At 38.9% G+C, this 22,458-nt stretch overlaps 1 protein-coding gene across 1 annotated transcript in view; it reads right to left on the bottom strand.

Annotated features, from left to right (window-relative positions):
• The window catches only part of KCNH1 (potassium voltage-gated channel subfamily H member 1), a 186,556-nt gene that overhangs the window by 138,616 nt on the left and 25,482 nt on the right, over nt 1–22,458 (bottom strand). Inside the window, exons 5-6 of the mRNA XM_030035700.2 lie at nt 14,721–14,839; nt 6,977–7,369 (exon numbers count right to left, since the gene is read on the bottom strand). Of these exons, the coding sequence (XP_029891560.1) occupies nt 6,977–7,369; nt 14,721–14,839 (512 nt within the window). The remainder of the gene's footprint in view (nt 1–6,976; nt 7,370–14,720; nt 14,840–22,458) is intronic.

Below are 22,458 nucleotides of genomic sequence, written 5' to 3'. Positions count from 1 at the left end.
CTAAAGAAATCCCACTTTCCACAGTATCAAATAAAAAATGACCCCTGACAGACAGCAATCTGCTTCCTAATGCTTGTGATTCAAAGAAGTGATCAGTTCCAGAAGCTTTTTACTTATCTTGAAGAGGCAAAACACCCAAATAAGATTTAGTATTAGTGGCATCTAATACCACTCCATCTTTCCAACTCTAATCCAATCCCTAATATGAAATAGACTATAAAGGAACCATTTAGTTACTCAGATAAATACCCTTTGCTGTCTCATCTGACTTTCTGCCTCAGATCGATACAAGTATGCTGAATGGGGGAAAAAGAACAGAGTACTGATCCCCATCTCTGAAACATGCTTCCCTTTATATGCAGTTTAAGTATCACTAACAGCAGCTTTTTGAAATAATTCAGAACCTAATGTATTCAATTTGGTCTCCTTCTTGCACAAAGGCTATCACCATATATTATCAGTGAAAATGTAATTCAGTGTTTTAATTCTTATAGCCTCATACAGATTGAATAGCTTATGTAGACTACTATTCTCTCTTTAGCAGTGTGATAAATTATGTCGGGCTTTTCAAAGCTATGAAGTAGCCCTGAAACCCAGTAACACCCTTACTTATCTGTGACTTAGCAAAAAGACTAATCTGAACATTAGTAGTGCAGAAGAGGAGTTAACTGGCATCTTAAAAGCCACAACAGAACCTACAGAGTAGGTGTTGGGCAGGGACACAGCAACGCATCCTGCTCTGGTATTCTCTTTTGGGAGGGGCTATCCATCAGCAGACAGCATAGATGTCTCTGAGCCACCAAGGTGTATGAACCTGGGGAAGACCAGGGAAGCAAGCAGAATTTAAATGAACTAAACATCTTAAGCAGGCTTACAGCAGAGGAGAGAATTTAACCCTGAATGTGTTAAAAGGCATAAGAACTCTGCAGTGCCTATATACGCCACCAACACAATTTGGAAAACAGAGGATTTAGGGGGAAAAGGCAGCCTGCCCCTTCAGAGGGTAGCATAAAGAGGCACTTCTTAGTACCATGGAGGCTGAGTTTTTAAGGAGGGAAGTTAGAGAAACTCATATTTGATTGAAAAAAAAATGGGAGGGGAAAAAAAGGTAGACAAAGAAGAGAAACACCCTGAATCAAATCCTCAAGAGCCTGTGAACAGTAAGTGCTTCTTTGCCTACCTGGTTTATACCCTGGCAGTCCGCTTTACCTCAGAATCTGCTTTACCCCATTTGCATTTCCCCAAACACTCCTTCCACCTACCTGCCTGTTAAGGAGTAATTCCTGCCTGGCACAGCCCCTTGGGGCCGTGCTGCAGCACAGAGGCACCTACAAAAGTCAGTCAAGCAGCCCTCCTCCTCCGTGACCACCTTTCCTTTCTTCTGCACTCCCCTTCTTCGACAGGTCAAGGCCCCCAAGCTCCTTCTGAAGGTCCCAACACCACCTAGGAGCCCCAACAACAACCCCCCCAGCCTTGCTCCAAGGGCCTCCAGCAGGTTACAGCCCAGAGCACACCTCCGTCGGGCTTTGCCCTATTTCCCAGGGGTCTCTCACAAGGGGACACACAACCAAGTAAACCTCCACCACCACCAGCACACCCCCCAAACCAAGGCCCATGCTCTAGCCCTCCCACTGCCCCACCTGGCTACAGCAACCCAATTGCTTGGTTTTTCCCCAGAGGCACCAGTAAGGAGTCACCCAGTGCAGGGGTCTCACTAATCCCTTCTCATCTACTTTAATTATGTCCAATTTGTTGACATTTCCTCTATGCCTGGATCATAATCTGTGCTACTTAGCTGCTTTGTTATAGATGTTACAAAGAAAGTAGGTTATGACTATTTTAATTTTAATTAGTCACAGAAAAATATTCATTTATTACCAGATTTATCAATAGACTCACATGCAAAACACAGTATTGCCTAATCAGACAGATCCAAATAAGAGCGATGTACGACGCACTGTTTCAAACAGATTTCATATTATACAGCTGTTTACAGTTTAAAAGACTTTTTGCAAAATTCACTTAACCCAAAATCTTTCTTTATAGGCCCCTGTTTCTCCCATAAAACTATAAAGATGATAATTTATTCCCTTGCCCCTTATTGCAAGCAAATGGTAAAACAAGTCTAGGGAAGTTGCGTGCTTTCCAGTGTAGCTACTTCAGTAATTCCTAGATAGCTAATTTGTATTAGCATGAGAGATTATTCCACTAATAAGGTTTAAATTAATCTATTGCAAAAGTAGTGCCTCAGAGAGTTGCCAACAATCTGACGAGCAACACATTCATTTTTTCCTCTCTTAACTCACTGTCTACTTTCCAGCTACACCATGCTCACTTAGTACTAAATAGCTTAATTTACTTCTACTACTTCTGTATTATGTTTTTTCTGGGACTTTTTTTATCATCATAAATTTTGTCCTTCCAAAGCTGTATATCTTCTTTGCCTACATGCTAGCTTCTCTCTCACTTATCCACTTAAGCGAACACTAGATCATTTATATTGAATATGTCTTTCCTGATGATCTTTTACTATGCATTTATTTCTCTTCTACCTCAGCTAATAAGAGTGATATATGATTCTCAATTTGGCATCAGCCAACAATTGATCACAGTGTTCCATTCAAATACAGATTGCAATTACTACTACAAACTCCCTATTTCAGAGATTTCTATGGTGGTGACATGACTAGATTCCACTCCTACCATGAGATTTCACAACAACAATGTCGCATGTAATAAGTCAAATTTTTTCCAATATAAATTATATCTTATGGTATTATGGCTGAAAACCACAGTATAAAATTGCTCAAGCTGACACTGCAAAAATATGCTTCAACTTGCCTTTGGAATTCAAAGTCTTATATTGCATTGTCCTTGGCAAAAATTGTGGAATTTTCTTTAAGCCTGTTTTTTATTAAATCTACTGATTGATGTCTGAACACAAAAAAGATAACATTATTCCCCAAAGTAGGTGGTATTTCCTTAAGTGAGAAATAATACTAATTACTGTAAAGGATTACTGACAAATGTTATTGTGATCATTCAAATTCAAAAGAGATTAATACCACATGTTTTAAGGGCTGTGTAAATTTTAGACCAATATTTTCTTTTCTGACTCAAACTATACTACAGCATGATATATTGTCTTAACAGTAGAAAGTTTAAGCCTAGCATTAAGTTGATTCATCAATCAGTGGAATATTTTCTTTTCTTGAAGTTCTATGGCAGGTTAAGAAAGTAATTCGTATCTAACTGTATAATTAGCTTCCCATATAGAAAAGACAGGAGAAACATTTATAACTTTTCTTTCATTTGGGTAACAATGGAAATTTCTCTATGGCTATTCATTCCTTCATTTGTTGAATTCTGTTCATGTCTGAATGTGAGATACTGTACTGTCTCTTTGAGCACAGCACTTGAGATCAGAAGCTTCATACATTCTCATATTTAATTCTATGGACTTGAACAAAGACATTAATGTTTTTTCCTTCCTCTTCCATCTGTAGAATGTGGCTATTCATACTTAAGTGCCTCTTGTATTAATTGTAGTTATTAATAGTTGTATTGATTAATAGTTAATGAATTCAAGTTATTTTTCTGGACAAAAATATTCTCAACCATGCAGAGAGGAAACTGGAATTTCAATTATATTTAAAAATGTGAATTGAAAATACACCAATGTTCCAAACTGCAACAAACCCAAAGAATGTTGAAATTGCCTGAAAAACACAGAAGTCACACTCAATTTTGTTTCAAGAAAATATTTTCCATTATACCTTATAATGGAATAATGAAGTAAATTGCAAAACAAAAAGTTACTTCAAAATAGAAGAAAATCCAGTATCAGAATTTTTTTAAATTAGTATCTGCTTGTCAACAATAATGATCAACTCTAGTTTCATATATTATGATTAATCATATATTGGTGGATCGCTTTAAAGATGACAAAAACAGTTTCACTATTAATCTATCAAGAGCTAAGTGATGGGACAGTCTCAAAATTACCCAGAGCCAAAAGACCCTCAATACCCTATATACACAGCTTTTTACTCCTTCAGCTCCAGGTCCTGTGTCCCTTGCAAATCAATTCATCTCCATCACAGTAATTATGGTATTCTTAAAAACAAACTGACTTGTCAAGTTAGTTCCTCCATGACATCCTCAGTGTCTTCAGTGAAGTTTCTTTTAACAGAGAATGACAGCAGGCAGAAAAAACAGTGAGCTTCCACCTGTCCCAGTCCCCCTCCACTACAGGGACTGCAACAAAGCCAGGGTCCTATTTCCTCCTGTTTAAAATCATATATGGAAAACATAAAAACAGGAAAATAGCAATTCATATTCTTCATCTCATTTTATCACCACTTTTGACAATAGGTATCATTTACTCTCTGGTGATTCTGTTAACAGTATTCACATAGGACTAAAAAAAAAAATCCCTGCAGCAGCCATGGCTGCCTACTAACTCCAGTCTCATGGCTCCAAGGGAATTCCCTTTAGCAAAATCAAAGTGACACACAGATAGCAATCCAGTTTGGCTACTCGTAAGGGGAACAGCGCAGCCTCGCAGCTGACAATCAACTGTGAAGTAGTATGGTGTGTAATCCCAGGTGAGCGACAGGTAAAATTTAAACCAGCAAGTTCAAAAGAAAGGGAGTTGACCCACAAGGGAATGCTCTACGCAACAGAGAAGATATAACACAAAGCCTTTCTACTTTCAAGACTCCCTCAATGTGGCTCCCCCCCCCCTCCCCCTTCTTTAATAAAGGTTATCTTTCTCTCTACAGGCAGTTCATGAAACAGCGATCAGCATATACTGTCATAAATCCCCACCTGATGTACACTACGTTATTCTGCTGACATTGCTGGCAAAGCCCCTCAGGTCCTGTAAACCAGTCTATGAGCCCTTAATAGAAGTACAGCAATTTACACCAGTGGAAACTCTGCTCTAATGACTCTACAATGATTTATACTAGCTAAATGTCAGAACCCACTAGGGAAAACAGGGACAAACAGTCTTGAAAGAATAGCATCAAGAAAAAATGTTTTTTTCCTCGGGCACGATAGCTAGAATAACTAAAACAAACACTATTACACTGATTAAAGAGACTCTTGAAGAGCCATAGGAAAACTGAAGTACCAATCAGCTTCTCATTGTTACAAGGCAACACTGAGACAGAGAACTTGGAGAAATTCAAACTCACACAACAAGAACTTCCCTGCAGAATTGCTACCACGAGTCTGAGAGTGCCTGTGCTCAGCTCAAGGGCTGTCACAGCCAGTGGTATAGATATTTTCCTCAGGGATGTTCTGTAGGTCACATCACCAGTCTACAGTTATGAAACGTTCCTCCAGCAAAATCATCAGCCAATTGATACCACCTGCAGTGGGTGAGAAAAGCTTCCTTCCTTTTTTTTTTTTCTTTTTTGGTCTCTTGCCTTTTTTTTTTTAATTCTTTTTTTCCTCTTTCAGTCTAAATGTCCAAAACTGACATATAGCCACTCCTTCCGCTGCTTCATCAGTGCCACGGCAAAGTAGTATGTGAAAACCCTGCAGAGTAATCTGCAGTCTGGGTCCTTCTTATGACAAACAGGACAGGTCTCACAAGGCTTTTTTACTTGATCTCATTTGTGTTATTTCAGTCTGTAGCTTTATATAAAATGAAAACCTCTCTAAGGAATTAAACATCAAATAATGTCTTGTTTTTTCCACTACATTCAGTAGTTTGCCTACTTGTCCTCAAGTTATTGAGGAAAATACTTTAAATACTTTAAATTTGATAAAAACCTGTGTAATGTATTTTTACAAAAGTAATGCGGTTTTATGCTTTTACCCAGATATTTCACTTGGCATAATTTTCTTTTAATAGCTAGGTTGTCCTTTATAACATGGGCATATTTTAAAGAAACTCATAAAAATTAAATTTTACCGGCTAAAATTTAAATACTAAGCACTAATGAGATGTGTATGTATATTACAGGTTTAGTATGTGTCACAGATAAATACAGACACATAATTAGTTGTTGGTACAGATTTTGTAACATGTAATTAGAAAGTGGACTGCTGGAATCCTCTTTAAGATTTTGTTAACAATTCATTAACTCTCTGAACTATTTAGGCATGGAACCTTAATATATTTAGTTTAGGAATGTTTTCTTGGCAGCCTGATCCAGTAGGAGAATAAGCAGTTCAAACAGGGTAGTATTGTGGATTTAAGTGTCTGAATGTTAGTTCTTTTGCTGGCTTGTGACCTGTTCCCAAAGAAATGAGCAAGAATTAAGGAGGAGTCTAGATTTCCAGATTTCTCCCTATCCTTTTGACTAATTATGGAATTATCAAACAGAATCAAAACAGCATTTTTAATTCCTTCACCTTCCTCTAAACCAACTGTTGCCAAACAATGCTGCATGGATCACCAGATACCCACATAGTACTTTCTGGCGGTCTAAGAAGATTTAGTGAGTCACTGTCTGCCGCTTTGCCACCTGCTATATTGTATTAGAAGCAGCTGAGAAAAGTGTATTATACTTCCCAATTGTTCATGTGAAGAATTGCCATTAGTGGACATAACCTGTTCAGTCAACAGTGAAAGCAAGAGAACCCTGCCCCAAGAAACTACCCTGACACACCAGTTCAAGCTATTCATGGTAAATCAGATGAAGCAGTTTTCCTCAGTGCTGTACAGAGGTTCTGCTGTCTGCTTCTGCCTGTCCTCCTGAACTCTGAGGATGTACAATGAAGGAAAATAAATACGGATTTCTGACACCAAAAACCTCAGCCTCTCTCCCAGTGCAGTTAAAGATGGACCTTTCTGGCTGGGACTCATAAGCAAACTTCTATGTGCAGCGAGGACAGCTACTAGAGACGTATGTACGCTAGTTCAATATATTTAAAAGCAAACACTTCTTTCTTCTCTCCCCCACCTCCCCCCAACCATTAAGTAATAATTAATGGGTGGAAGTGGAACTAGTATACTGACCTCATCGACATTCTCAAATGCATTGATGACATCATACGGCAAGCATGAAAGCAGATCGATCACAAACCAGGTCTTCAAGTAATTCATGCGAATCAGCTTTGGGTCAGAGATGACCTCTCCTGCTGGCCCCACAAAGGTGGTATGGAAATTAAGCACAATGTCTACCAAAAAAATTACATCTACAATGCTGTCAACTACTAGCCATGCTACATTGTTCTGTTTGGTTTTAAAGGAGACATTGTAAGGGACCAAAATAGCAGTGTAGAAGGTTAAAATCAAGATGATCCAGTCCCAGGTAGTCTTGAAAACACAATAATGCAAAATTATATGTGGCGGAGTCTTTGGTGCCTCTTGTTTGTACTGCGGGAGGATTTCAGAGCCCAGCTGCAATACCTGTAGTCACAGAGATTTCAGGAGAAAAAGAAAACATGCTTAATTTTTTAATGTTATTTTTTACATCGTAGATTCTCAAGGTCAGTACAACAGTTGATAAAAATACATGTCCATTAACTCCTTTTATCATCACCAAATGGTAAGCAAGTAAGGATAAGTATCCTGTTAAACAAATCAGCATCAACCTTAGAACAGCTGTTGTTTCTTTTAATGCCATTAATTATTTTTTGACACTAAGCCTAATGTGCCAGGTCTCCAAGACATATAGAGAAGAGACAGCTCCTTCAGCAGTCTAAACAGATGAGACAGATAAATGATGGGAAGAAAGGCAGTTACAAATAGAAATCAATGGCAAAACCCAGAAAAAATACCACAACTTCTGAGTTCCAGTCCAGCACCGGGACCACTGGACCACATTATTTTTCAACATTGTCTATTTTCTTCACTATACTGTATCTGAAATAGTCTTATACTACAATCTATCACGAATGCATAGGCTTTTATTCCTCTTCTCTGGACCGTGCAGGACCAAAGCCCATGGATAACTATCATTAGCCTCAATAAACGCATTTTGAACTTTAACTTTTCACTGAGAGGAGATCAGCATCTTCACTATCTGATGGTGTACAGTCAAGTTACAACGCAGTTAGGTATGAATTCAAAAAAGCGCTACAGCAAAAGATGATCTGTCAGCATGTGTTTTAAACCCTGGACCTCAAGCTGAGCACATGCTCCAAGTGTTTTGTATAACTGCAATCTCAATCAATGCTGCCCATTTTAAGTCTACTGTCTCTCCAGTTCTGCAAACTAGTGCAAAAACAGTATGATCATGTATTTAATTCTTGGAAACTAAAGTTTCTTTTACATATCTATGAACAAGAATGTGTTTGTTTATATCTATGGATATACACAAGGGTGAAACCAACATGAAGGACCTGCCTCCAAATAAAGACAAGTTAAATTTTAAAATGAAATTTACCCTGGGTGAGTTATGGGTGCAAACTGAAAGGAAGATGGAGGTTTGCTTGAGTGAGATGTGTTTGCTAATGCCAAATGCATAGAACCTGTGAGAACTATTTAGGAGCATGGTTCCTTTTTCACATTTATTTACACATAGTTCAGAGCAATAGGGAGCAGAGAAGGAAATTAAATGGCCATCTTCCCATGGAAAAGATCAGACAACATAGCTTTAATAAGAGGATGTCTTCCTTTCATGCTCCTTATCTCAGCTTTTTTAACGTCAATTATTTAGACACGGATTTTTATCTGCAGGCTTTTCTGAATGCTTTTTATTATTCTTTTTTTGTTAACTGGTAGGCTTTTTTCCAACAGATTAAGCCAAAGGGGACAAAAGAAAACAATCAGCTACAAGAGTCCTACTTGGAAAAAACAGCCTCAGATCAAGTTCCCTGCTGCTTTGAACCTCACATAATCACTTACTCTTGTGCACAACGGGGGTCAGACACGGTCAGATCACAGTCCCTTGCACATGTGTAAATGACAATGGGAGTTGCAAGCCTGCTGACTTTGAGCCCAGTATGTTCTCCAGAAGAGAAATAGCATGACTTGCTCAGGGAGACCTGCGTGTTACAAAGGCATCAACAGTTTGAAAAAAAATAAGAGGACTTAGTATTTTTGTTTCACTGAGTTTCTAGTATAACGGCAAAGAGGGAAAAGGAACATTTTCCCCTAAGTAGAACGCCTGCAGACCAAACTAGGACTCAAACATGTCTACTGCAGTATTAACTACTCTGCCACTCCTGACCCTGATTCATGCACATTCTCCATTCTACCAAAAAAAAAAAGATTTTTTTAAAAAGTTGCCTTATGGTGAGAGGAGCTGCAAGCAGCACAAGACAGAAGCAGTCTCTTCTCCGCAGGAGGCACTGGCCAGCCAATGCAGTCCCCAGAAGTCACTGGTAGTGACTGGAAGGAGGCATAGGTTGTGTACTGAGTTAGTAGGTGTACTCAGAGCATTGTTCCCTTCAGAGCTTGTTTGCAGTCCCAGTGACAAATGTTAGGATGTCTTTTCTTGACAAAAGCTCTAGCCCAAAATCAATATTGCAAATACCTCCTGCTCACCATTTTGAACATCGTAGCTGTACCTGAATCAGTTGGAAAGCACTGACTACTGACTTTTATGAGGATTTGCATGAGTAGCAGCTCTAACATAAGATCCGAAGCCTGAAATGTGTTTCACTGGGCAAGGAGAGTCCTCTGCAATATTCACTCACTGGAATAACTGATCAGCAAAACCAAGCACTTTCTATCACATAGTAATATTTTTCAGTCAGTTAACTGGATTTCAGTTCTAATGCTGAGATCTTACTAGCATGGGGAGATTCTATCACCCCTTAAATGCAGGGTGAAAACATAATTGCTTCTTTTGCAATCACATGTCTCCTAGAGCTTATTTTTTTAGCCTCTGTTATTATAGGAAAAAGTCAAACATTTTTGTGACCATTCTAATTGTCACAGGAACCTCAACCATGAAACACTGAAAAAAAATAATTTTGTTAGTTCTTGTCAGATTGATTCTTATATATACATACAAAAGTTCTAGACTGAGAATTGTATAATGCACTCCATTTTGGCCACTGCTGGTCTCTTTGTACTTCAAGAACTTGTGGTAATTCTGCATCATCCAAACTAAAGTTACTGGAAAATGTACTAATATATTCCCATATACCTGAATAACAGGAACAAAGGCAAGAACAATCTCTGTTTGGCAATAAAGAAGGGGCCAAATTATGGTGTCTGTTATTTTGCTGTAAATCAAACAAAATTACAGTAAAGCCAGTGGAACTGCAGGGACGTAAAACTGAACTGAATGCAGAGAAAAACAGACTTCTAGTTTCAACTCATTAAGAAAATAAACAACTTTGCTGCTTCAGTGTTTTAAAATGTCATCACCAAGTACAAAGCACTCTCCCCTAGCTTGTTTGAGGTTCAAGGGCTACAGCACAGGAAAATAAAAGGATTGATGTCTCCTTCCCTTTTTATTTAGAAAGTAAATGTACTCTAAACTATCTGAATGGCTAAGGACCTTACTGATAAGTCTTTTGAACTTCTGTTACCACCCTGGAGTCTCTGGTTAAGTTCTACCAACAGCTATTTAAAGTGACCGGGGGCCATAGCTTTAGCTGGTCTCCAGTGGAAGGATGTGCACCAGCAGTGTGGGTGTGAATCTCGAAAGGAGGGGCAGGGACAGGGCAGGAGATGGGTATCAAGGAATGACGTAAGGGTATCAATCACTCACAAGGTGGAGAAAGCCACCTGCAGCAAGCCTGAGGTGTCTCTGGTCTTTTATTTGGGTGGGGGTGAAAAGTTCTAGCCCTGGCTCCCTCTCACTACATCACTAACGTGCACCTTGTAAAACCACTCCATCTTCCCAGCATTGCTAGAGAGATGAACTGTCATTTCACAGCTTGAGATAGAAGAAGGGCAGTGTCCCAGCTCACACTACCTCTCCCAGGAAAGGCAACTTGCTTTACAGATTGGCAAATGTCTTGCAGCCCTCAGGACTGCCAGCCAAGAGCTTTCAAAGGCATCAAATTCTTCTTATCATTGAAGGAAAACACCTATAATCAAGCTTAATTATCTCAGAGAACAAGCATTTGCTTTTAGCATTAAGTACAGTAAGAGAGCTCAGTGCTGTACAGAAATAATGGAAAGAGGTCCACAGAGCTCAGGGCTAAAGATGTAGGTTTTGTCAGGCTGCTGCACTGAAAGTTAGGAGAGCTCTTTTCTCCACTTTTCACACCAAGGGCCACACACGGTCTATTTCTTCACCATCCTTCCAGACACACACCCCACCCCTGGGTCATCTGGAAATTAAGAGCTATAAACCCCACTCTCTGCACCATACAGCAAAGCCAGGTAGATACAAAGAGAAGTACCTTCTGCCCTATTCCAAGGTGCTCTGGCTGCACTCCAGCCTCTAGGGAGAGTAGTGCCAACCTGAGACACAATATTTGCTGAAGCAGTCAGGTGTAGTTACCCACCCACATGAGCTAACTAGATTCAAACTGCTTTTAAAGGTACTTCTGGAGAGGAAAAAAAAAACCCAAGGGATTAATATAAAAGTAATCATGAAGAAAATGTACACAACTATATAAACTGATATACTGAGCTTCCACCCGTGTGCACTGAACAAACCCTTCATTACTATCATTTACTAAATAACCAAAACAGCTGTGGTTTTTGAAGATTTTTCCCTATTATGCAGTTATACCATAGTAAAAGAAATATTTGTTTCAGAAAGTTATTAATGAAAGTGTTATTCCAATTACTTATGATTCACCAGCCACTACAGTTGTATTATCTGCGTTTATTATTTGTGGTAATAATGCATGATGTTTTAATAGCTCTCTAAAGCCAGAGAATATTATTTCAAGAGCAGAAATGACAAATTTCATCATGGGTTTCACAAGTCTGTGTTCATTTATTTTAACATAAGAATTTTATCCTAGATTTGTTAAAAAATGGTGAATATATTGCCAGTCAGGACTCATAAAAGTGCATCAACAAGTGGTTAAAATGATTTATTTATTTTTAAGACTGCATGACTGGGGGGGGGGGGGGGGGGGGAACCACAACACAGTCATTCATTTTCAGCTTAATCTCTCCCTTTTGTGTTTTCAACTGCACATATTTGCTTTCTCTCGCTCTCCCTTGATTCTGTTTTCACAGGCATCCATGCAAATTGCTCCCAAGCCAAGAGCTAGGTGGCAAGCCTCAACTTGAAGTAGATTTTAATGGCAGTTATAAGTCCCTGGTAAACAAGGTTTGCAAAAAAAAAAGTCAGAAGTTTCATTATTAAGCAGTGCTGCTAAGCACCATTATAAGAAATAAAAGCAGAAAAATTATAACTATCACATTTTTTAAATTATGACACAATCTTGTTTACACAGAACTGCCTGGTAAATATACAGAATACATCAGCTAACACCACAGGTGCAGAGGACACATGTACTATGCAGCGACCAGGAAGAATGGTTCCTACAATCAGCTTCTTGGTGATAAAGCCACAGAAATGTATCAATTACTTTACACTCTTATTGCAAAACATACCCTGAGTTACCTAACTCCCTTGCATTAATTGCATAATTAATTTAAGCAGTTTTCATATGACTGCTATCAGAGAAGTCAGGCTAAAAAAATCTACACATACTGGCAAAAGACAGAGGAGGCTTAACAGACACTGCTCATATTAGCCATGGCCTGTGGATAAAACAAAGTAGTTTGTCACTAACACCTTTCTTAAACTAATATTTCATAAATAATAGAACAAATTGTAAGCTTTTGTGGCAGGGTCCTGTTTTGTATTTGTACCACACCTTGCCCCACTCAGGTTCTAGAACACAACTAGCTCCTCAGATATTCAAAAATATAAGTGATAAAGAACTAAGAGCAACACAAATAATATTCCAATAAACGAAAAGCCTTCTCGAGCAAACAAGATTGATGTGAAATGTCATAGTAAGTAGGAAAAGAAAAAGGATTAATTTTAATTTTAACTTAAGATTTCAAATAGGCTACTGCAGAGATGAAGAAAAAAAATAAGGATTTGAAAATGCAACAGGAAACAGTTAAAGATCCCGTGTTCAGTATTATTGAGAGATCTTTCCAGAATAAGAAGCCTGGCACCCCATATGTCTTCAAAGGAAGAAAAGTGGGCTTGTCTGTATGATTATCTGCACTCTGGTTTTCTCTAGTGTAGTTCTATTGACTTAAGTGGAATTACGGCAGATATACAACAAGGTACCTAGCATCACAGTTGGGGCTAATCTTTTTAAAAGAATGACTGCAATATTCAGTCAGCAATTAAAGAAACTCATTTCAGATATGCAAACTATACACTTGCCCTTTATTATTTGTAATGAATCAACTGGCTGTGCTAGTTAGAATACTTGCAATGACTTGTTGAGCACATCGGCTTGCAAGAAGTCTCAGTAATGTGTAGTCACTTAGGTCCAGATTGAGGTACACTGAGCCAAAGAGAATAACCTCAGACCCTTTGTCTTGCATTCTACTGCCTACATTTTAGCATGAACTAAAATTCAAGGGTAGACATCAAAAGAGAAGGAAGGATTATTTGATGCTAAACCTTGAGTAGGATTAGGAGGGAGACTATTCCAAATTCCAGGACACTAAAGCAACCTCAGGGTGGACATGTGATAATCACATGGTATTCCTACAGTATAGTGTCCATGTGAATGTCTGCCACTCCCCTGTGCTAGTATGATCTATGTTATTTCTGTACTTCCTGCAGAAATCAGTTTTCCATTCTTGAGTGCATCTGTGTTACATACTGAATAGGTAATGTCCTGTCTGTGGGAATTTCATCATCACATGTGATAATAATACAGGCCTGGGCAGGAGTTGTTTATTTTGCCTAGAAACTAAGACGTATACAGGGCAAAATTAACAGAGTACTGACTATATGGAGACCCCATGGAACCCATCAATGGCTTACACCTCCAGCTACACAGGAAGATTAAGAATTCTTGACAAGAGTCACAGGTGCTGCCATGGCATTCACAGCAATAGGTGACACAGAAGTGCCATGTTATATTGGCCATGCTATCATTAACACCATATCAATACTTTCCCTAAGCTGTTTTTACACCAGGGAGGGCCTACTACTGGCCCAGGAGACAGCTACAGGAAATTCGGGACAGTCTCTCCCCGTCGTGGTGAAAGCCCTAAAACCCTAAGTACCTCAAGAAGCCACCTCTGCCTGGAGCTTTTCTCAAAACTTTGAGAGTCTACTTAAATCACAAGGTTTCATTTTGCTCATCTGTCTGCAGTGTGGCTTGTGGTATCTTACAGCTGTTCTGTCCATAAAACCAGTAGCTCAAACATACATTTTAACCAGTTTGTAAAGCAGGATCAGGATCCCACTGAAAAAGAACCAGACATAAATGAATGCAGAGAACAACCATGTCAAGGATTCTCCAGAATTCCCTTCTGTACTAGCCTGAGTTTTTCTCACCTCAGTTTTACACAAGCGAATAGTCCAAGTTCCTACTAACATTGAGATCCTCAGAAGAATGGAAACTAAGCAAGAAACTATTACTTCAGTAATAATGCCATTATAAGACTCTGCTGAGATATGGAACACAACACTGCAATTAGGTTACATGAAGTCTTTTGGAGACCCGTTTTCATTCCACTGTCACGGGACACATTTCACAGCACATGTGCCATATTCTGAGCTCCCATGCCAGCACCAGGCTTCAAATTCCCAGGGCAAGGGGGAGAGACAATGCTTGGCTCACGCAGAGGCAACATACCCACAAAGGCTAAAAACATTTCTTTACGGTCTCTCAGGGAAAGCAAACGTTACCTCAGCAAGTCGCGAATGCTTGTGAACGTTCTCTCCTTTCTGCACACTCGGAGCAAGCTGCTGCAGCACGCCTCGGCTGCTTGTGAGGGCACGGGTCAAGCGAGCAAACTTTCCCCAACCTTGAGAAAACATGTGAGATTATACACATTACCAAAAAAAGCTGCAAGTGTACCACATAAAGCCTCTCATAACCAAAAAAAAAAGAAAAAAAAAAAAAGTGAAAACAGAGCAATCTGCTTTAACATTGACCACAAGGGAGTGTAATTTAACCAAGTGCAAGATAAAAGCAAGTCACAAAATAGGTGTCAGGGTGGTAAAGTAATAAAACCCATGACTGCAGTGACTTTGTATTCAATGGCTCTACAAGAGTGCTGTTCCATGAACTGCATCTTTTGTAAGGATAAATGTCCACTTTACAATAACCTTCTATTAAATCCAAAGGCCAGATTTGGATGTCACAGCACTGCAGAAGGCACTCCAGACTAATCACAATGTAAGATTAGAATCACGCACAAGAAAAATTACAGTTGCCTGTAACAGAAGTGAATCTGGCCTCAGATGTATCAAGCATAGATCTGGCGTAAGCAGAGAAATATACAGAAGATAATAAAAAGCAGAGCAGACAAAGCAAAACAAAATCATTAATTTTATTCTCTCTAAACAAAAGGGGGAAATATACAAATAGATTTTCTCAAACTCTAATAAAACATTTAGCAGCTTCCGGCAGAGAAGTCATACGCTGAATTTTAATTCAGAATATTTTTTACAGTCATTTCAAATACCCCTCAAAACAGAAGACTTCAAATAACTGTCATAAGAGCTAGTTACAACTATAACCTTTATGAGCAGTACTTTGCCATAACAGAAAGTCAGGCAGAGTACACATCTGGATATTTTTGATACTCTGAAATGAAAGTATCAGTGCATTTAGTCCCAGTCTTGAAAATGCTAGCACCACCTGGGAACTGTTGAGTAGTCTCACCTCCTACTCCAGCTGAGGATGCTCAGCACTTTGCAGATTCAGTTCTTAACAAGAACCTGGTTCTGGAAAAAGTTTCCTCCACATTATGGCTTTACCACCCAAAGAAATGATACTATTACCAGTGACTGGTTTTAAAGACCAGTCTGAAGTTTAGCCTGCAAGTGATCCATGACAAGTACAGGAATATGGGTGGTTAAAATATTGCCGAGTACTTTGAACCTATCTTTGCTTGGCATCTCACTTTGATGGAGTTTGCAGGAACGTATTTGGTAATTTGAGAGGTGAGCACAAAAAATAAACAAATTACATGGATCCAGTATTGAACAAGATCTTTCAGGGCAGACCTGAAAAGAGAGTTTAGCATTTTTCCCTCTACAAATATGCAAAATGGTGCATTTATTAAAGGGGAGGACCAAATCCATCCGACCTCTCCAAAATCAAGAATAAAATTGAATATTTTCTTATACCTTAAAGCAAGTCTGTCAGTGATAATTTAATAGCCAAGTTGAGTAGAATTAGCCAACACTTTTGGGCAGTACTCATCAACAAGTAGACTGAACGATTTCCATCCAGGAAGCCAGATCTTTCCTGATAAACCCATGTAAGATTAGCTACTATACTAAAGGACTATTTCTCAGAGAAATAAATCAACATGACAGAACCTCAAGTGAGGTCAGTTTGTATCTGTTATAAACCTGACCCAAAGCACTTGATTTCTCACAATACATTTCCATGGAAGGTGGTGGGTTTTGGGATTTTTTTTTAAAGATACATTTATAAAGAGCATTCTTTCTCTACTGTACATGAAGAAATCCAACTACAATTGATAAACTAAGGCTTGAAGGCCCTACTACTTTGAGTAAAGCCAGTAGAGGTTAAAAGAATGGATCAGGTGGGAGAAACCACTCATAATGGCTAATCTTCAGCTGATATAAACCAGACTAGCCTTTGTGAAGCCAACAGAGCTACAGCAACTTACACCAACCTAAAACTTTGCTTTCGCAGAACTTGCATGCCAGCACTACGATGTTTTCTTACTGTTTTACAGGACCGTGGCAGAAGGCTATCAACATCGGTATACTTCCAGTGACACAAAGCCAGACTGACGAGGCCCGAGGGGGATTTGTCCCGAGAGGCTGTGAACGACAGCCCCGTTCCCCAGCCCCGGCCGACAGGTGCCCCGGGAGCGGGCGGCGCGGCGGGAGCCGCTGCCCGCGGTGCTGGCCATGGTGCTGAAGCGAGGGCCGCGCCGCGCCGCGCCACGCCACGCCGGCTGCAGCCGAACAGGGCTGGTTTGCAAACGGCAGCCCTGACGACAGACAGAAAAAAAGACGACAGAGCTCGAGCTTCACATGGGAACTCGAAATCTGCCTGCCTTACTGGACACATAATGTTTTTAATGCCAGCTAACACAGCCCCTTTTACCAACTCAAAACAAACTGACAGGTGGGGCATTTTCCTGGAAGATTCAAAATTTGGTTCGAAACCCGGGGACAAACTTTCAGTGTGTATTTTCTTCCTGCCATCGAGTTTTCTAAGAATTGGGCTATTCAGATATAAACAGAGAGAGGAGTAAAAGGAAGCACCTCACCTGAGCTTTCTTGCACAAAAGCACTCCCAGACATCTCTGCGGCATGATTTGTGGCTATGAATGCTGAGCACCTTCGAGTACCTCTCCCTCTTCCCAAGAGTCATCTCCTTTTGAAAGGTGCAGCTTAACCCATTCCTCTGTCCTCAGCATCCCCTACAAGCACCTCCCCTGCCTTACATGTTGCAAATCTCATTTGTGGGTGCCTAAATGGTACGTGAAAGAACCATTTCCACGAACATTAGATTTCTCACCATATACCCTGAACTCTGATCTGAAAACAATAGAACTGTTTGTTATGGGCAAGAGACTGTGTCAAGAGGCAGGGCTTTTTAGCTTGGCTTTTTGAACCAGTGCTGACCTGAAAATGGCAGGCTGGGAGTACATACCTCACCTCTCTCCATACACTGGGTACAGCACATGGGAGCCCAGCTTGGAGTTGCACATGCCACTGTGCAATGATATGCCTAAAACCAGGCACTGAATCACTGTGCTGATGTCCCAGGTGTATGAATCTCATCTTTAGGATGGAACACTGTCCTCCTTGCATTGCCTTTTGTGTGTGTGTGTGGTGTGTGAAAGGAAGACAAAAACGTGGGAACTTCAAAGTATAGCTATAGCAGACCTGCAGATTGTGGCATAGGAAAAATAAAATGAAAATGAGAGAGAATGCCAGTAGTAATCCTATTGAATGATAACTTCTCCAACACTGCTTTGAAAGACAGCAGTACCTGCTGAATTTATTGCAATTTTTCCTCCAGAAGCCTAAGGACAGACACAGACTACAGCAAGTCAGATATTTATCCAGTGAAGAGAGGTCAAATAATGGACTTAAGCCACAGGAGAGAACATAAAAATTAAATTTAAGGGTCATGGAGCTGATTATAGGAAGAAGATGGAGCTTTCCAAGATGAGAAACTAGGTTTCATAATGGTGTAAGAATATATTGATGCCAGTCCTGCTAGGATGGGGGACCAGATGATATGGATTAGGAATTCTCTTTCAACACAAGCAGTTGGTATATCCCTACATCCATTCTTTTCCTCTAGAAATAGAGAAAATATAAATTAAATTGAAATCTAATAGACCCTAAGTAATTCTCATATAGGCGTATATATTTGTCAAACAGACAAGAGGTTACATAGCAGAGAAGACAGCTTGGAATTCAGGAACCAAACATAAAGCTAGATGCCAGCCCCATGGTTGTGTTTGCCTGTGCCTCTGTCTTTGATTCTAACCCATTTTTATCATTGTTTGGTCTCCTTTTTCAGTTCTGCAGAAAACATCATGCAGGGACAAAGCAATGAGATGGCACTAAAACATCTTCAGCTTCAAAAGGATGAAGAGCCTTCAAGATTAACAGCACTGACTTCAGCTGTCCTGCATTCCATGATGCTCTTTCAGTTTTCCACCATTTCATTGCAAAGAGCTGAATAGAAACTGCTTCGGAAAACCCCCAAGAAGTCAAGGTGCCTACAACAGGGACAAAAACTGTCCCCTGAGCTTTGTTTCATGGGGAAACATGGCATTGAAATACACCTTTGTGATGTGATGTTTAACTCATCAAGACTTCTCTTATTTAAGGAATGAAGCTTCATTTAACAATGCTCTTAAGTTGAAGAAGCCAATTTTCTGTATTTTGAGGTGAGCATGATCTGTTGATACTCAATCCACAACAACATTTATTATTTATTTGTAGGTAGTTATTTGTTTCCTATCACTCTCCTCAACTTGATCATGATGACTTGTAAATTCAAACATTAGGAACTGTGACAGTTACAGAACCCTTGTTATCAAGTTGCTGATCCATGACTTACACAATCCCTAGAGTTAGAACAAGGAGCCACTGCCTGCTAGAGAATAAGCTCTGTGTAAATGCAACTAAATCAGGATTCTAGCAGTTCTTGCCTCCACTCAAACCACCATTGTCTTCTTGCACATCAAAGATCCCTGCTTACATCCATCATACCTCTGTGCAGTCTTAACGCCCATTCCCTTTGAAACTTCATGACTAAAATGGTCTTATTTTTCCATCTGGACTGGGAAAGCATACCAAAGTTTTTTAACATACTTACCACTTCCCTTTCATTTGTTTCCTTTTTTAAGAAAATATTTCATCTAGATGAAAGTAAGAGTATAACTTAATCAAAATATTTCAAACACTGGCTCTGCTCATATAAATACATCTTTAAAAACAGAACAAAAAATTAGACAGCAACAACAACAACAAAAAGAAACGAAAAGGGAAAAGAAAGGAAACACTTGGAGTTCTCCCTGAATTAAGATGAAGGAGGCAATCAAAGTAGTATTTTTTGTGTAGGCCTGCTTGTGATGCAAAGGACAGCTTAGCTGCAAAATGAAATAAAGCTTCTTCTGCAGAGGAGATGATAACTGATGATTGTTACAAAGCATAGGAGGTTACAATAGCTAGGAGGCTAACAACCATTCTCTTATGATTCAGTGATGTTGAATTTGATCACATTTTTGTATAAAAACAAAGTATCAAAAGCAAAAATTAAGATCCAAAGCATAATTTCCAAACTTTTATAAAGCAGCATAGATGCATATGAATATGTTCACATTGTATTCATATATGCAAAACCTGTTCAGGCAAACTTATTACTAGCTACTCAGAGTGCAGGCACAGATTCTATTTGTCTGCACAAATTATTGTTCTCATAAAGTGATGCATTCCACTTTATACACTATTCTCAAACATCTCATACTTGGTGTGTTAGATTTCAAACCAAAAAAGACATATACAGACAAAATGCATGAATTCCAAATATAGCATATAGTCTAAAATTCAGCTAAGAAGGTGACCTAGCACTTCACAAGCCAAATTTAGCTATGCTATAGCTTGATTTTGCCTACTTCTATTCAAGTAAACCTATTTTTTCCTGGTTTTTTTTTAAGAGGCAAGCATACAGGGAAGAGTGGAAAGAGGCTGTTTAAAAATATTGTACCATCAACATCACTGACACACTATTTTTAAGTTGTTTTATTTAGAATGCACTATTTTTAAAGCTGCTGCATTTAAAAGCAGATTTACTTAACTTCTATGGCAGTCCTAAAATAAACATCGTCTAAATTATCTGAATCAATTAACAAAGACTACAATTAGTAGTCTACTTTTTACACAAATTCAGAAATATTTTTTTGTTTCATCACCAATGTCTGATATTATTAATAAAAAAAATTAAGAATGAAAAATGGTACTGGGACCTTCTATCTCTCTGAGACACCTTTGGCTAACAGATGCCCATTCATTTTTGTGTACAAGTCAAACACCTGTCATTAGAGCTCAACACTTTTCACTCAAGGAGTCACTACATCATTTGTGGCTAAATGATCATGCTTGAAATTGCCAGCAGGTGATAGAAAACTAAGATATACGACAGCTAAGCAGGTTTAGTCTGACAGATTAGTTGCTCTTTAAATTGATCGTATTCTTGTACTACATAACATTTTTTCTCTACATAGACATACAGGCATTGATTTTGAAAAACCTAAATACTTTATGCTATGCCACTCTGCAACTATGCAAATAGCACATGTGTTAATAAAACAGCTGCATTTGCAGGCAGCCTATTACATATTAAGTGGTCATATGCACAGGAAACTCATTTCACATATAAACACAGCAAAGGAAAAGTAGTTGATAAAAGCTGACTGAAGGTGAAAGAAGGAAAAATAATTGATTTAGCAATCAGTTTTCAGTTGTTTCAACTAAACAATATATCTCTAAGTTCACCGTTTTAGGTTTTCAGATAGGGACTTCATTTGGTTTTAGATTATGAGAAACATTCCTACGAAAATTGCTATCCTTCAGAAGCATGCTACAAAATTCCTATGTAACGTTGTACATGTTGCAAAGTATATGCCCTCTTCAAAGCTCAGGTCTGTAAAAGCAATGATTCTTAGAAGAAGCTAATACAATTTTACCATTTTTAGATCTTCTAGAAATGTTTTTCCCCTCCATGAATCCTAGACCCCACTACGGACAATTGTCTGATACTCCATACCTGCCTTTCCCCCCCCACCACAGTATACAATTGCACAATGAGATAATATTAAAGACATCGTCACGTATGTAAAATTCTTTAATTGTTTGACAAATCAGCTCTTCTTTTCCAAGAAATTGCTCACCTAGCCATCAAGTGACTGATACAGCTCACTTCCCGAGATGCATTCCACAAAATTCCAAAGCTAGCCTATAGCAAGTAACTTATGGAAGAAAGGCAGGCGTAGGGGATAAATTAAGGATTAGAACAGAATGTGCAGTTTCATTTATATCATGTTTGATTTGTGTATACAATGACAGAGAACTCTTTACCAGCATGAATCTGATGCAACTTCATTAATTTTAGGAGATTCAGAAACAATATTTGGAAGACTCATTTAGTGCATGAACTCTTCTGTACATAAAGTCATAACACTCGGGGAAGGAGTATAGAGCTGTGAGTGGCCTCTAAATAATACATCCAGTTCTTCTGTCTGCAACTTTTTTTAGTCACTTAGCCAGTTTCCGTGGGCCAGATAAAGAAATTTTGCTTATCATCTTAACTCCTCTGCAAGTTGGTGTACTTTTATGTAGGTTTAGTGCTTACATTGCTTTAGATATGGAACTGCTAAGCATTACTATGATCACTGTAAGAACAGCATGATTTCAAGATCCAAAGGAGATTTTATAAAAACATTAATGTTCCCTTCCTTCACATACTTCTCTTGAAAACAAAACAGTTACAGTGTTTCCTTGTGTTGAAAGTGAAGGACAAACTCTTTTCACAAGAGTGCATATCACTATCACATTAAGGATCTTCTGTGAAAGCAAAGAGAAAAGACACAGCAACCACCCCTGACTGAAAGTCCTGCTTATCAACTGACTAAATGAAGCAAGGGCCTTCACTCCCAGCAAATAAATGAGAACCAGCTTTACTGCATCATGCTGATTTATCTTTGCTGTCAGTCCTCATCAGGATACAGTGAAGACCACTAGGCAGACAAAAAAAATACTGTAGACCCAACCTTCCTGACAAGATACATTTTTTTAGTTTTATTAAAGCAACGAAGAACCAAACAAATAGCATTAAAAAGAAAAAAAAATAACCCACATAGCCTGGAAGAGGGTATGTTTGTCAAGGTTGTACTTCCTTTTTCATGGTAAC

This window comes from Aquila chrysaetos, chromosome 13, assembly GCF_900496995.4.
Source record: "Aquila chrysaetos chrysaetos chromosome 13, bAquChr1.4, whole genome shotgun sequence".
NCBI lineage: Eukaryota > Metazoa > Chordata > Aves > Accipitriformes > Accipitridae > Aquila > Aquila chrysaetos.
Note: the sequence above shows the minus strand (reverse complement) of the source record. Positions and strands in the feature narration are given on the sequence as shown.